Source organism: Rhinolophus sinicus, linkage group LG02 (assembly GCF_036562045.2).
Source record: "Rhinolophus sinicus isolate RSC01 linkage group LG02, ASM3656204v1, whole genome shotgun sequence".
Lineage (NCBI taxonomy): Eukaryota > Metazoa > Chordata > Mammalia > Chiroptera > Rhinolophidae > Rhinolophus > Rhinolophus sinicus.
In genome coordinates, this window is record NC_133752.1 from 49,636,096 (window position 1) to 49,648,556 (window position 12,461).

The 12,461-nt window shown below is 33.2% G+C and overlaps 1 protein-coding gene across 27 annotated transcripts in view; it reads left to right on the forward strand.

The window, feature by feature from the left end:
* The window catches only part of SEC31A (SEC31 homolog A, COPII coat complex component), a 63,810-nt gene that overhangs the window by 10,590 nt on the left and 40,759 nt on the right, over positions 1 to 12,461 (forward strand). For 23 of the 27 annotated variants that reach the window (XM_019731334.2, XM_019731338.2, XM_019731339.2 and 20 more), the window contains exons 2-8: positions 409 to 491; positions 1,176 to 1,299; positions 2,897 to 3,095; positions 5,221 to 5,316; positions 6,261 to 6,401; positions 7,657 to 7,799; positions 11,116 to 11,215. In XM_019731334.2, coding sequence (XP_019586893.2) covers positions 413 to 491; positions 1,176 to 1,299; positions 2,897 to 3,095; positions 5,221 to 5,316; positions 6,261 to 6,401; positions 7,657 to 7,799; positions 11,116 to 11,215 — 882 coding nt within the window. In that variant the 5' untranslated portion in view covers positions 409 to 412. The remainder of the gene's footprint in view (positions 1 to 408; positions 492 to 1,175; positions 1,300 to 2,896; positions 3,096 to 5,220; positions 5,317 to 6,260; positions 6,402 to 7,656; positions 7,800 to 11,115; positions 11,216 to 12,461) is intronic. The other 4 variants (XM_019731335.2, XM_074324173.1, XM_074324213.1 and 1 more) reach the window with 1 other exon arrangement.

Sequence of the window (12,461 nt, forward strand, 5' to 3'; positions counted from 1 at the left end):
ATATTTAAAAATCTGTGTGCTTACTATGTTCTTATTAGTTGTCTGTGTAATTTAAAACTAATTTTAAAAACTCTTATCATTGAGTGATCCTGCTGCAGGAAAATGCACCTTGTTGCTTATGTGCTTTCTCTTACCCCCATACACCGCCAGCCATCCTTGTCTGAGAAGGATGAAGGATATAGTGTAGCAGATTTTTTTCCAGACTGATTTTTCAGGACTATCATCTGTAAACAATTAAAATAGCCCTATATTTGTCTCAAAATAATTTACTAAGTTTCTCTTTCTAAGATTGAACATTCCCAGCACGTGATACCTAATTTAATTTATTGGCATTCAAACATTACTAATGATATAGTGGTTTGTCCAGTATATTTATGTTACATGTTCAGTGTATTTCTATCTCTTTAGCAGGATGAAGTTAAAGGAAATAGATCGTACAGCCATGCAGGCATGGAGCCCTGCCCAGAATCATCCCATTTACCTAGCTACAGGTAAGTTCAACAGACAGAAAATAGTATGAGTCACCAAATTTCTTGTCTTCCACATCTGACTTTATTTATACCTGTTCTTTAAGATTCTGTTTAAGCTTCATTTCTAGACAGCCTCTCCTTCCCAAATGAGATACCTCCCTCCTTCCTGTCATCTGAGTTCAGTGACCTTCCTCTGTGTTCCTGTGGCACCTTGTACATTATAGCATTAATCATGATACATTATATTTATAGTATCTTCCCCATTTCATAAATTTTATCTTTATTCCTCCAGTATTAAGCACAATAGGTAATGTAAAAAATAGTTAATAAATATCAATTTGAATGAACAGTTTTGATGCTAACATCTTTATATAGGAAGAGTTGGAATTTATGTAATTTGTGACTATAAGCAGATATAGTAAATCATGGGACTGTCTTTACAAATGGCTTTTAAAATATCTATAGGCTTAAAAAATTATCTGTACTACACACTCTTAACAAATATCATCTCTGAGCCCTATGTTAGGATCTCATGGCCGTAGTAATTTAAGCATCTGTCCAAAGGCATATGTGCTGAGATTTCAGCCACTAGTGTAGCACTCAGGAGTGAGATACTGAAAAACTTGCATTTAATTTCTGTTTTGTATGGTTTTCTCTGAGTCTTTTATTTTGCATGCATAGTTACTGTAAATGTATTTTCTATAGGAACATCTGCTCAACAATTGGATGCAACATTTAGTACCAATGCTTCCCTGGAGATATTTGAATTAGACCTATCTGATCCATCCTTGGATATGAAATCTTGTGCCATCTTCTCTTCTTCTCACAGGTATGAGATTCAAACTTAAATTCTCATAATGATATTTAATTATATGATGTGATTGATGCCTAGTTTGTCTATAAACATGCCATTTTTCGAAACTGCAAGAATACCAGCAATGATATGAAATATTTTGTGAAAAAAATATATGAGTGAATTTCTGTGGAAGTAAAGGAGAGTCTGTGTCTAATGATTTTTTTTTTTATTGCTGACTGTGATGTGTAGGATAGGAAGGAAAGGATCTAGTTTCTACTGTTTTTTTCCTTATGATATATGACATAGTAGTATTGCTTTCTTTTATCTCCTTTATCTCACCTGTTTACAAAAAGGTAGGTATAACTAGAAAAAAGTAGTTCAGTGAATATTAAGATGTTAGTAGTGATTATTTTGGAATGATAGGTTATTTTAATTTTTTTCCTTGTACTTATCTACGAGGGTACCAAAAAAATGAATACACATTTTAAGAAAGGAAAACTGTATTAAAATTGTAATACTCAGTATATACCAGTAACAGAAAATGAATACAAGTCACGTTTGACTTCTGCAATTACAAGAGGTGCTCGGAGTGATTACCATCAGCGTCCAAACACTCCTGTTTATGGCAAACTACTTACTGCTTGAGCAACATTGACCAAAGTGTCTACTTGTATACATTTTTTTGGCTTTTTTGGCACCCCCAGTATATGTGAAAATGTAGTTCACAGAGAAGTTTATTCACATGATTTCTGATACAGTAGGTATTTGGATCACCTTTCCAAGTACTTACTCCTTGTTAAAATGCAGAGAAAGTACACTTTCATTTGAGTAGAAAAATTGCTTTATTGTCTCAATAGCTTGGCAGATTTTGGTGAAGAGATTGTACCTTAGCTAACAGAATCATGGAGTCTTAACGGGACCTCTCATATTCTTCAGAGACCTCCCACTGTGATGGGAGCCCCCAATGCTTTTTGTCTAGCACTTTTTCTTCTCACCACCAGCTCAGTTGTCTCATCGTATACCCCTCTGCCACCATCATATTTGATCTCCATGCCAAACCATAATCTTTTATTCTTCACCAGTAGGGGTACTTGTCATAATAGACATAACTTTGATGTCACTTTTCTACTATCAGAATACATTATTTTTCTTTAAAAATTTCAGATGATTCCCTTAACACCTTACTGTTTAACAGATCACTTGTTGGTGAGTACCTCTGTGGTCAAATAGAATCAAGGCAAATGGTTGATTAGCTCTATTTTTCAGATGAACCAAAAGCAACTTAGAAAACTTAAGTAACTTGCCCAGGGTCTTATAGTTTCTAAATGGTAAAATCATTTGTAAGCCCATATCTTTTGACACACAAATTAAGTATACGTTTTCATACTATATTACCTCTACGAAAGAGTTTTATTACTCTTTAAGATTATAAAATCAAATATTCACATATGAATATAAATTAAAACTAAGATGCCATTTCACCAAGTCATGCATAGTTACCAGGAATAGAGGAGAAGCAGTGTTTCTGGAGTATTTATGAAGACATAAAGAATTAAATATATAATTTCAGATTCTTTTCTACATTTATTTGACTTCAAAAATGAGTTATTTTACTCATTTTCTCTTAAAGGTACCACAAGTTGATTTGGGGGCCTCATAAGATGGATTCCAAAGGAAATGTCTCTGGAGTTCTGATTGCTGGTGGTGAAAATGGAAATATTATTCTTTATGATCCTTCTAAAATTATAGCTGGAGACAAGGAAGTTGTGATTGCCCAGAATGACAAACATACTGGCCCAGTGAGAGCCTTGGATGTGAACATTTTCCAGGTTAGACTTTTGATATTTATTCATAATTCTTGAGATATGTGCTGTTACTTGAAATAAATATATGAATCTATTATGCCTCGGTCTTGGAATCAAAAGCCAAAAATGTGTGCCGGTGCAGGTTGATGAGTAAGGCTATTTGAAGAGTGGAGGATTCAGAGTTGGGTTCAGGGTACTAACTCCATGGAGGGAATACTAACTTTATGGAGGGGATCCGATTCGACTGATGGGTTTAATTCGGAGAAGTTTGGAGGTGTCGTACCATCTGATTGAACATTTTTTTAAACATTAGGGCCTCCAAAGTTTGGAAACCTTGCCTTTTAAAACTTTTTGCTAGTTCAGCATTAGGTTGGTGCTGTGGTGTCTGGGTTAATCTACTGATTTAGAAATTGAGAAATTTAGTCTTTATGTTGGAGATTACTCTATCAAATATTTAGAAGTATACACAAATATGGTGTGAATTTAATTAATAGACAATTACAGAGTCTACTGTTGCCATCATAAACATTACTGAATATTAGTTATAAATGTGTAGGTTAATAAAGATCTTGCATTAATAGGATATTAGAGTATAACAACTAATAAATGAATGTTGTCTTTTTTTTTTTCCCCTTCTTCTACTCCCCCCCAACTCCAGTTCAAGCCATTGTTTCTCAGTCTAGTCATGTAGGACACAGCTCCCTGGCCCATGCTGGTATTATGAGCCTTGCGCTGCCCCAGCCGAGGCAGTCGGTCAGCTGCTCACAGCAGCTCACTGCAGCTCTCGCCGGCTGCCGGCTGCTCATGATGGCTGCTGGCCACTGGCCGATCCTGGCAGCACATGGTAGCCCATGGCAGCATACAGCAGTCCACGTCAGCACACAGCAACCCATGGCAGCCCACAGCAACTCATGCCGACCTCTGGCTGCTCACGGCAGCCCAGCTCCAGGGAGAGCTGTTACTCACAATCTTAGCTGTAGAGGGCGCAGCTCACTGGCCCATGTGGGAATAGAACCAGTGATCTCGGCATTAGGAGCATGGCACTCCAACCACCTGAGCCACCAGGCTGGCCCAGTGAATATTATCTTAAAGTTTAAATTCATTATTTTTTGTATTATAAATAGATACTTAGCGTATAGAAATGTAAAACCCAAACTTCTTCATTTCTACAGTGGCGTCCCCTCTTTAGATTAGAAAGATGTTTTTGTTGTTGTTGTTAATTGGATTAAATAGCTGCTAATTTTTGGTTAGTGTCTCGTATTATAGATTATTGGGGCCTATTACCATAGAATTCCTCTATTTTCATTGTTATATGTCTGTTGATCAAAGAAGATTTTTTTATTTTATTTTATTAAATTTATTGGGGTGACAATTGTTAGTAAAATTACATAGATTTCAGGTGTACAATTCTGTATTACATCATCTATAAATCCCATTGTGTGTTCATCACCCGGAGTCAGTTGTCCTTCCATCACCATATATTTGATCCCCCTTACCTTCATCTCCCAACCCCCACCCCCAAAGAAGAATTTTTGAGTGAACAATAAAGGATGAAGAAGGTTAATGCACAAAGCTCATCATCTTGCTGTCCTTCATATCAAAGTTTTAGGGTCTTTTTGACTAAAGGTGTACAATAGAGATAACCTAGAAATATTGCCACTTGAAACAAGATTGAATGTAAATGAAGTAGAATTACATAAGGGTTTAAGATGGGAGATGTTACTAGCTCTGTCTTGGTCTGGCCAAGATAGGGCTAGTAAAATCCGAGATAAACGCCATTATTTTAGGATTCAGTTATTTATCTGTAAGCAATAATTGGTGACCTGTTTTTGTCTTCCACTATCAGATCCCCTTCCAGAGATGCAAAACCATAAATGATAATCCCTATATCGTTGCTTTATTATTTAAGAATTTATCTATGTGATTACTTTTTTAATGTCTTGTATTAAAATGTCAGTACACATAATATCTTTTTAAGTTAAATGGAATTTTGTAATGTTTCTCTAAAAAGCTACTTAAATTTTAGATTGTTATGCATAGTATTTAGGAATTCATGTTTTCTTTTTTAATTAAATAGAAAAATTGTATGCCCTAAAACTGATGGATCTTTTATAAGTGCTGTTTAATTATTAATTGTTTCTTACTGCAGACTAATCTGGTAGCCTCTGGTGCTAATGAATCTGAAATCTACATTTGGGATCTAAACAATTTTGCAACTCCAATGACACCAGGAGCCAAAACACAGGTAATTACATTGATTTTGATATAATCAAAAGAACCAAAATCAGTTCTTCAACATTTACTTATTTCAGGTTTTTTTTTCTCACACAAAATATATTTGTTTAAAATCAATGCTTAGAAGTCATTGATTTTCCTTCTGTGTAGTAAAGTATTAATAAATATGTTTTTTCAAAGTATCAGTAAGTCCATCAGCAAATATTTATTCATTGCGTGCCATCTGCCAGAGACTGTTTGATGTACAGTAGACATACAGCAGTGAATAAAATAAACAAATCCTTAATAATTTTCTTAGATATGGCATTTTACATAGTATACTTTTTATATCATACAGTATTTTAACAATATCCAATCTTAGAATAAAAATCATAGACTAGAAAGAAAACTTAGTTAAAAAAATAACTCAAGCCCTTTCCTATGTATTTTCAATAAGTTGAGAAAGAACAGCCCTCTCGGGGCTTCTTTGAGTTTCTTTATGTTGCCTAGACCACTCAATTTGAGTAGCCATTATAATGGGCCCTAACATTTTGGCAATCTGCGAGGTAGCATAATGATAGCACATGGTCTACCGTTTATAAAGACATTTTTCTAATCGTGTAGGCTGTAATGTTTTGCTCTGCCTAGTTGTCTGTCATATTGACCCACATCTACTTTGTGGTACCTCATCTACCTCATGGCACTTGCAAAATAAAGAAACAGTGCTTGATTTATAACAGGATCTTAATAAATGCCTGGTGAATGAGACAGTATGAAACAAGGTAAAATGCTTGAATTGGCATACGCATATACCTGAGCTTTAAACTGTACTGTATAAGTTGAGAATGTGAAGCAAATTTCTAGAATGAATTGATCAGATTTTTAAGTAATCTGTTTCTAAAAAAGAAGGATCAGATTTTGTAGTTAACTTTGATTATAATTGAGACATGGTTTTTAATAGTTTATTCCTTTTAGCCCCCAGAGGATATCAGCTGCATTGCGTGGAACAGACAAGTTCAGCATATTTTAGCATCAGCCAGTCCCAGTGGCCGGGCCACTGTATGGGATCTTAGGAAAAATGAGCCTATAATCAAAGTCAGTGATCATAGTAACAGGGTAAGTATATGCTTGATTTCGAATGAACGTGTTGTATTTCTGCTGTAGGTATTCCTATATTTGTCAGAGTTGGCAGCAAATCAAATTTCCACAAAGTCAGATTCTGTCTTTTCATGGACCAATCATGTTGGAATGAGAGGATTTTTCCTTGGGGAAAATAATAAAATTCCCAATAAACCATATTGGATAGTACTGATAATGAAGAGGGATCAGTTAGTCAAGGAGCTTATTCCACGATATACCGGTTGTTTTGCTTTGCTAGCTGTTTCAAAGCATTTACAGCAACTTTTGAATTCATCTTTAGCTTTCTCTAGACTACAGATTTTTCCTGCTAGTAATTTTATGACTGTGAACTTGTAGTTTCCAAACTGCTGGCTTCATCGCTTCTGATTCAGTACTGCTAAAGTGAGGTAATATTCTTCTCTCAGTTGCCCGTGGACACTAAATTTCGACCTTACGAATTCCATAATATTGTTTCATCATTTGCTGTAAGATAATTTAGACACAGTTAAGGCCTTGATTTGTTAGTTTGTTTTTAATTACATTGTATAGTTTGACATTTTCAAAAACAAGTTTGCCTAAATCAGAGAATACATATATAATTTTTAAATAACAACAATAAAAACAAAAAACTAGTTAGAAGAATATTTGTTCAGGGTATTGTTTTTCAATGAATTCATATTTTAAAATAAGTTTCAGTGGAATAAAGCATATAATAAGCATTTCAGTCATCTTCTGGAATACTTAATGGGATCTGAACTTCCAGGTAATTCTTAATAATGTTACTTTATCCCCACGTGAAAATTTAAATGGTAGTTGTTGCTTTAGACATTCTATCTTGATTTTTTCTGATAAACTGGAAGACAGGTGCGGATTTTCTTTGTTATTAAAATCTTTTCTCTTAATTTTCATTTTTCTCAAAGTATTAAATTTTAAATTTATGTAAAACTTCCCCCCTGAGTTACAATTTTGGCAGGAAAGCACATTTTTGGTATAGAATTATTCTGGCCCAGTATGGTTTTATGTATCAGATAGCTGGATGAATTAAAAACATTTAAGCTTTTTACTTTTAAAACTACTGTTTAAGACTGTTTAATAAAATTTAATAGTTTTAGGCTTTTGGTTTTTTAAAAATAAATTAAGCCTGCACTGATGTTTTTTACTGTTTGTTTCAACAAAGGCCCATTCCTCAAATTCATTTTGGCTTTTCATAAAGTAATACGATTGATAAAATGTGAGCCTTAACTATCTGCAGATGCATTGCTCTGGGTTGGCGTGGCATCCTGACGTTGCTACTCAGATGGTCCTTGCATCTGAAGATGATAGGTTACCAGTGGTCCAGATGTGGGATCTTCGCTTTGCCTCCTCTCCACTCCGTGTCCTGGAAAACCATGCCAGGTATCCTGCTACTCTTCCAAAGAACTTAGTTTATCTTTAAAAACATATGTACTTACTACTTTGAATTATCAGATACTTTTTATTAAGTTAGGAAATCTACTTTGTCTCTGTTTTGTAAAAGTTACTGTAAATGGTTTGTTTTTATTTAAAGCAGTAGTCTGATTTTCTATACCCCAAAATGGTAGCCAAATCATAGCATAACAACATGAAAATATGTAGAGGATTTTCCACTACTTATTTCAAGTCATAATTAATAGATCAAAATTTCAGTTTATCACAGCACTTCAGGGCAACTCTTGACATTATACAGTTTGCTGTTTATTAGGGTCATCATACTTATGAAGAGGCTTCCATAACATTCAATGTCAAGCAACAATTGAAAAGTTTGTTTTATTTCTAAGTTTTTTTTTAATTTAAAAGGAAACATTTTTGAGAAATTAGATGGTTCATTCTGCTTTCAATTTTAATAAATGTGAGGATGCTGTAAAAAGTTAGGAGAATTTTCTCATGTTAGTTTTAGTAGCATTAAATTTAAATGGTAATTTAACAAATTTCCCATCATTGTTATTTTGATACCCAGGGAGTTTATGCATATGTGTTCACTGATTTTAAACAAGAAACAAATCTCTCTTAATGCTATAGTATTTTGGACTTTTTTTCTTCTTTCCTGTTTAGGAATATAAGAACTAAAACTTGAAATCCCTTTTCCCCTGTGTAATGGACTTGTACAGTAAGATGTTTTACAGTTTATGACTTCTCCTTGAGCTTCTTATAAAGGAGAAAAGAGTCCAGTCAAAATGCAATCCTATTTAGATGTTATGCTTCATCAGCGTTTTAGTAAAGAAGTGATGATTCTGGGAAGTTTTGATGTTTTTCTCATGTTAGATAAGGTTTTATTTTATTCATTCAACACATACTTATTGAACACTACACTGTACCAAGTACTATACTAGGATTTAGTTATAAAATAGACAAAAATCCATGCCCTGGGGGAGCTTACATTGTAATGGGAGGATGACTAACTCTTATATAACCTGTAAAGTGTGCACACACTTTAAATGTTAGCTTGATTAATCCTTGTAACAAACTTATGGTGTAGATACTATTATCCCCTTTTACAGATTGGAAATTGAAGCTCAGCAAGGTTAAACTTGGCCTGGGTCACATAACTAGTCAACTGCTGATCCAGACTTTCTGATTTCAGAGTCCATGCTTTTAACACTACATTCCACTGCCAGTTTTTAGGAATGGTTGTATCTTAGAAAGACAGAAAGCCATACTGGGTGCCAGGAGCAAATCAACCTATTTCTCAATTTTCTCCCTCTGATAAGTACAAGAGTTGGATTATATAATCTTTAAGGTCTCTTCCAGTTCTACAATTCCATGATTATTTTTTTAATACTTAGAACCTAAATGGTTTTAAAAATGTAATATTAAATATGATACGGATTTCTTTAAAAGGCATTCTTGACATGCTTTGAAATTCATGATATGCATGATTGGATTCTAAAGGGAAGAGGCAGTTATAAAGTACATTATTGTTGCAGTTGGAGGAAATTTGAATGTGGACTATGTATCTTAAAGTATTGCATATAAAAAGTATTTTCAGTATGTAATTGTATTGTGGTCATATAGGAGAACATTCTCATCCCCTGAGATGTGTGTAGGGATAATGTGTCATGATATGGGCAATTAACTTTCAAATGGTCAGTACTTCTGTGGGGTGGGGGGAGTAAATGTGGCCAAATAGGTGAATCTAGGTGGGTGGTATAAGGGTTTACATCATACTGTCCTTATAATTTTTATAAAGATTTTATCCTTTTAAAAATAAACTGTTGGAAACAGAAGTCATTCTTAAACAATTTGGGTCCTTTTCCTATACCACCACAATTTCCTGATTCTGAGATGACTGAGATTGTAAGAAATACCAAATTAAAACCAGCTTTTGGGAGAAAGAAAAACACCGTTAAATATACACATTGATAACGAGGTTTATATTTATTTTGGAAATTAAAAAAACTGTATCTTAGAACTACTGTAATGTTTTCAGAAGAATTGAGGGATATTCATTTGTTTTTGTTTTAAGAAATAGGCAAACATAATTCCAGTTTCTAGTATTCTTCTAGTATCTGTTATTTTCTAGTAGTATTTTTAATATTTCCCAGTAGAATTTCTAGTATTTTCTGGTAGCTGGTATTTAAATTCTAGTTTCTAGTATTTTTCTTCATGATATGGTAGTGTTAACTTGCCTTCTTCCATCTCTAAACAACAAAGGCATGAATATAGAAAAGACAAACTATTAATAGCGTGTGTTTTTTCTGGGTGGTAGGATACAGGCGATTTTTTTTTTCTTTATCCTAATGTGAATTTTCAGATTTACGAAAAATGTTATTTAAATTATACTTAGGATAAGAAAATCAAAAGTTATTAAAACACAAAAAAAAGCTATAAAATCAGATCTTTGCTATTTATATCTGCAATACTTCTTTATGATACATTTTAAATTTTTTCTTTTAATTAAAAATACTTTATATGCTAGGAGAACTTCTCTGATAACAAAAGCTGGAAAATGTAAATAAAAAGTGGAAAATATGATATAGTTACGCTTCCTACTCATCCATCAGTAAAACATTTTATTGTGCATGTCTTAATTTATATATACATAGCTCCATGTATGCAAACATTTAGTGTAATTATATATTTTTATACAAATTTATGTGCATAGTTGACCTTTTTTCCTCAATTGTGAACACCATATAATGAGAAATAGATTTCTACAACATGTTTTTTAAATTAAATTAAGTTTATTGGTATAATATTGGTTAATACATTAAGTTTCAAGTGTACAGTTTGGTAACACATCCTGTATATTGCATTGTGTGCTCACCTCCCAAGTCTAGTCTCCTTCCATCACATGTATTTGGTCCCTTTTGCCCTCGTCATTCTCCCCGCATCCCCTTCCCTCTGGTAACCACCATCCTGTTGTCTGTGTGTGTGATTTTGTTTGTTTTTCTTGTTTGTTGGCAACATAATTTTAAACTATATATTTTCTCATTAAAAGATGATCTGTAATTTATTATTACATAGTCCATGTTGTTGGCCATTTGTTTTTAGTGTTTGTGATCATACACTGCATATTATACTGAGTAGCTTTGTAATGATCAAAGAGCATACACATTACTAAATTGCTTTCCAGAACGATTATATGAAATTATACTTCTGTTAGCAGTGTGTGTCTTTAAAGCTTAGACAGAAATAATTGGACATTTGGTTTTTTCAGGATTAAAAATTTCTTCATCTCTGTGTTTTTTATAAGGGGGATTTTGGCAATTGCTTGGAGCATGGCAGATCCTGAATTGTTGCTGAGCTGTGGAAAAGATGCTAAGATTCTCTGCTCCAACCCAAACACAGCAGAGGTATGAGATGGAAATGTTTCTCAAACTTACAGCTCTCATAATATTTTATCTCTAGCAGAATAAGAAATATTCCATATGGATTCTTTAGTGCATTATTACAATTAAGGACATATGAAAGTAGATGGAGGTATGTGTGAAATGTTAATCTAGCAAAGACTTTTATCAGGAACGTTATCTAAGCTAAGCTGTTTCATCCAGGAAAATCAACTTTTGAAATAGTATATTTGAAACTAGTAATCATCGCCCATATTTTATTTCTAATAAAAGGTGTTTACCAGGACTCAGAAATACAGAGGGTGCCAAAAAAATGTATTCATATTTTAAGAAAGGAAGAAACTGTATTAAAATTATGCTGATGGTAACCACTTTGAGCACCTCTTGTAATTGCAGAAGTCAAATGTAACTTGTATTCATCTTTTGTTATTGGTATATATTGAGTATTACAATTTTAATACAGTTTTCCTTTCTTAAAAGTGTATACATTTTTTGGCACCCTCTGTAGTTGGTTTGATTTATTTAACGTGGTTTCTGGAAATCAGTGCCTTCAAAATAGGAGTATTCAGGATTTGGATCTTTTTCCAGCTTTACCATTCCTGAAAATCCTTTTTTACTTTTGGTAATCAGTAAATACAGGTTTTTAATCTCTCTTCTGAACTATACAGCAAGAATATAATACTTTACAATATATTTATATGTTCTACACACACAAATTTGAATGTAGGAAATTTTATGTTACTACATATAAATGTTATATAAGCATAATTTTATTTGCTTTGATTTGTAGACAAAAATTTTCTTTTAAATACTGCTTCTATTATTCTTAATAGTTGAAATGGTTTTTCTCTCTTTCAGTGTTGGGCAAGAGACCACAGATTTTAATTATAGCTTTTAAACTTTTACCTTTTCTAAATTAAGACAGATTATTGCAAATGCTTTGCTAGTTACAATGATGGAATGCTAGTAAAAGTAAGAGTTATCTTCAGTAGGTTTTAATTTATAATATTAAAATAAAAACAAGCACTTTTGTTATTTAATTTGTGGTTTAAAGTCTTCAGATGCAGTGATGTCTATAAGAATGTAGAAACATTAAAGTTAGGGGAGACGAGGCAAAAAATACAATAATAATTTTTGCCTCATGTGATTTTTAGACCAAATAATAAAAATCTTGTGGTTTATTCTGTGCCTTCCCAGGTGGTTCAAAATTCATGGAAATTACTGTTCTAATTTTCTCAGTTATGTAATTGGA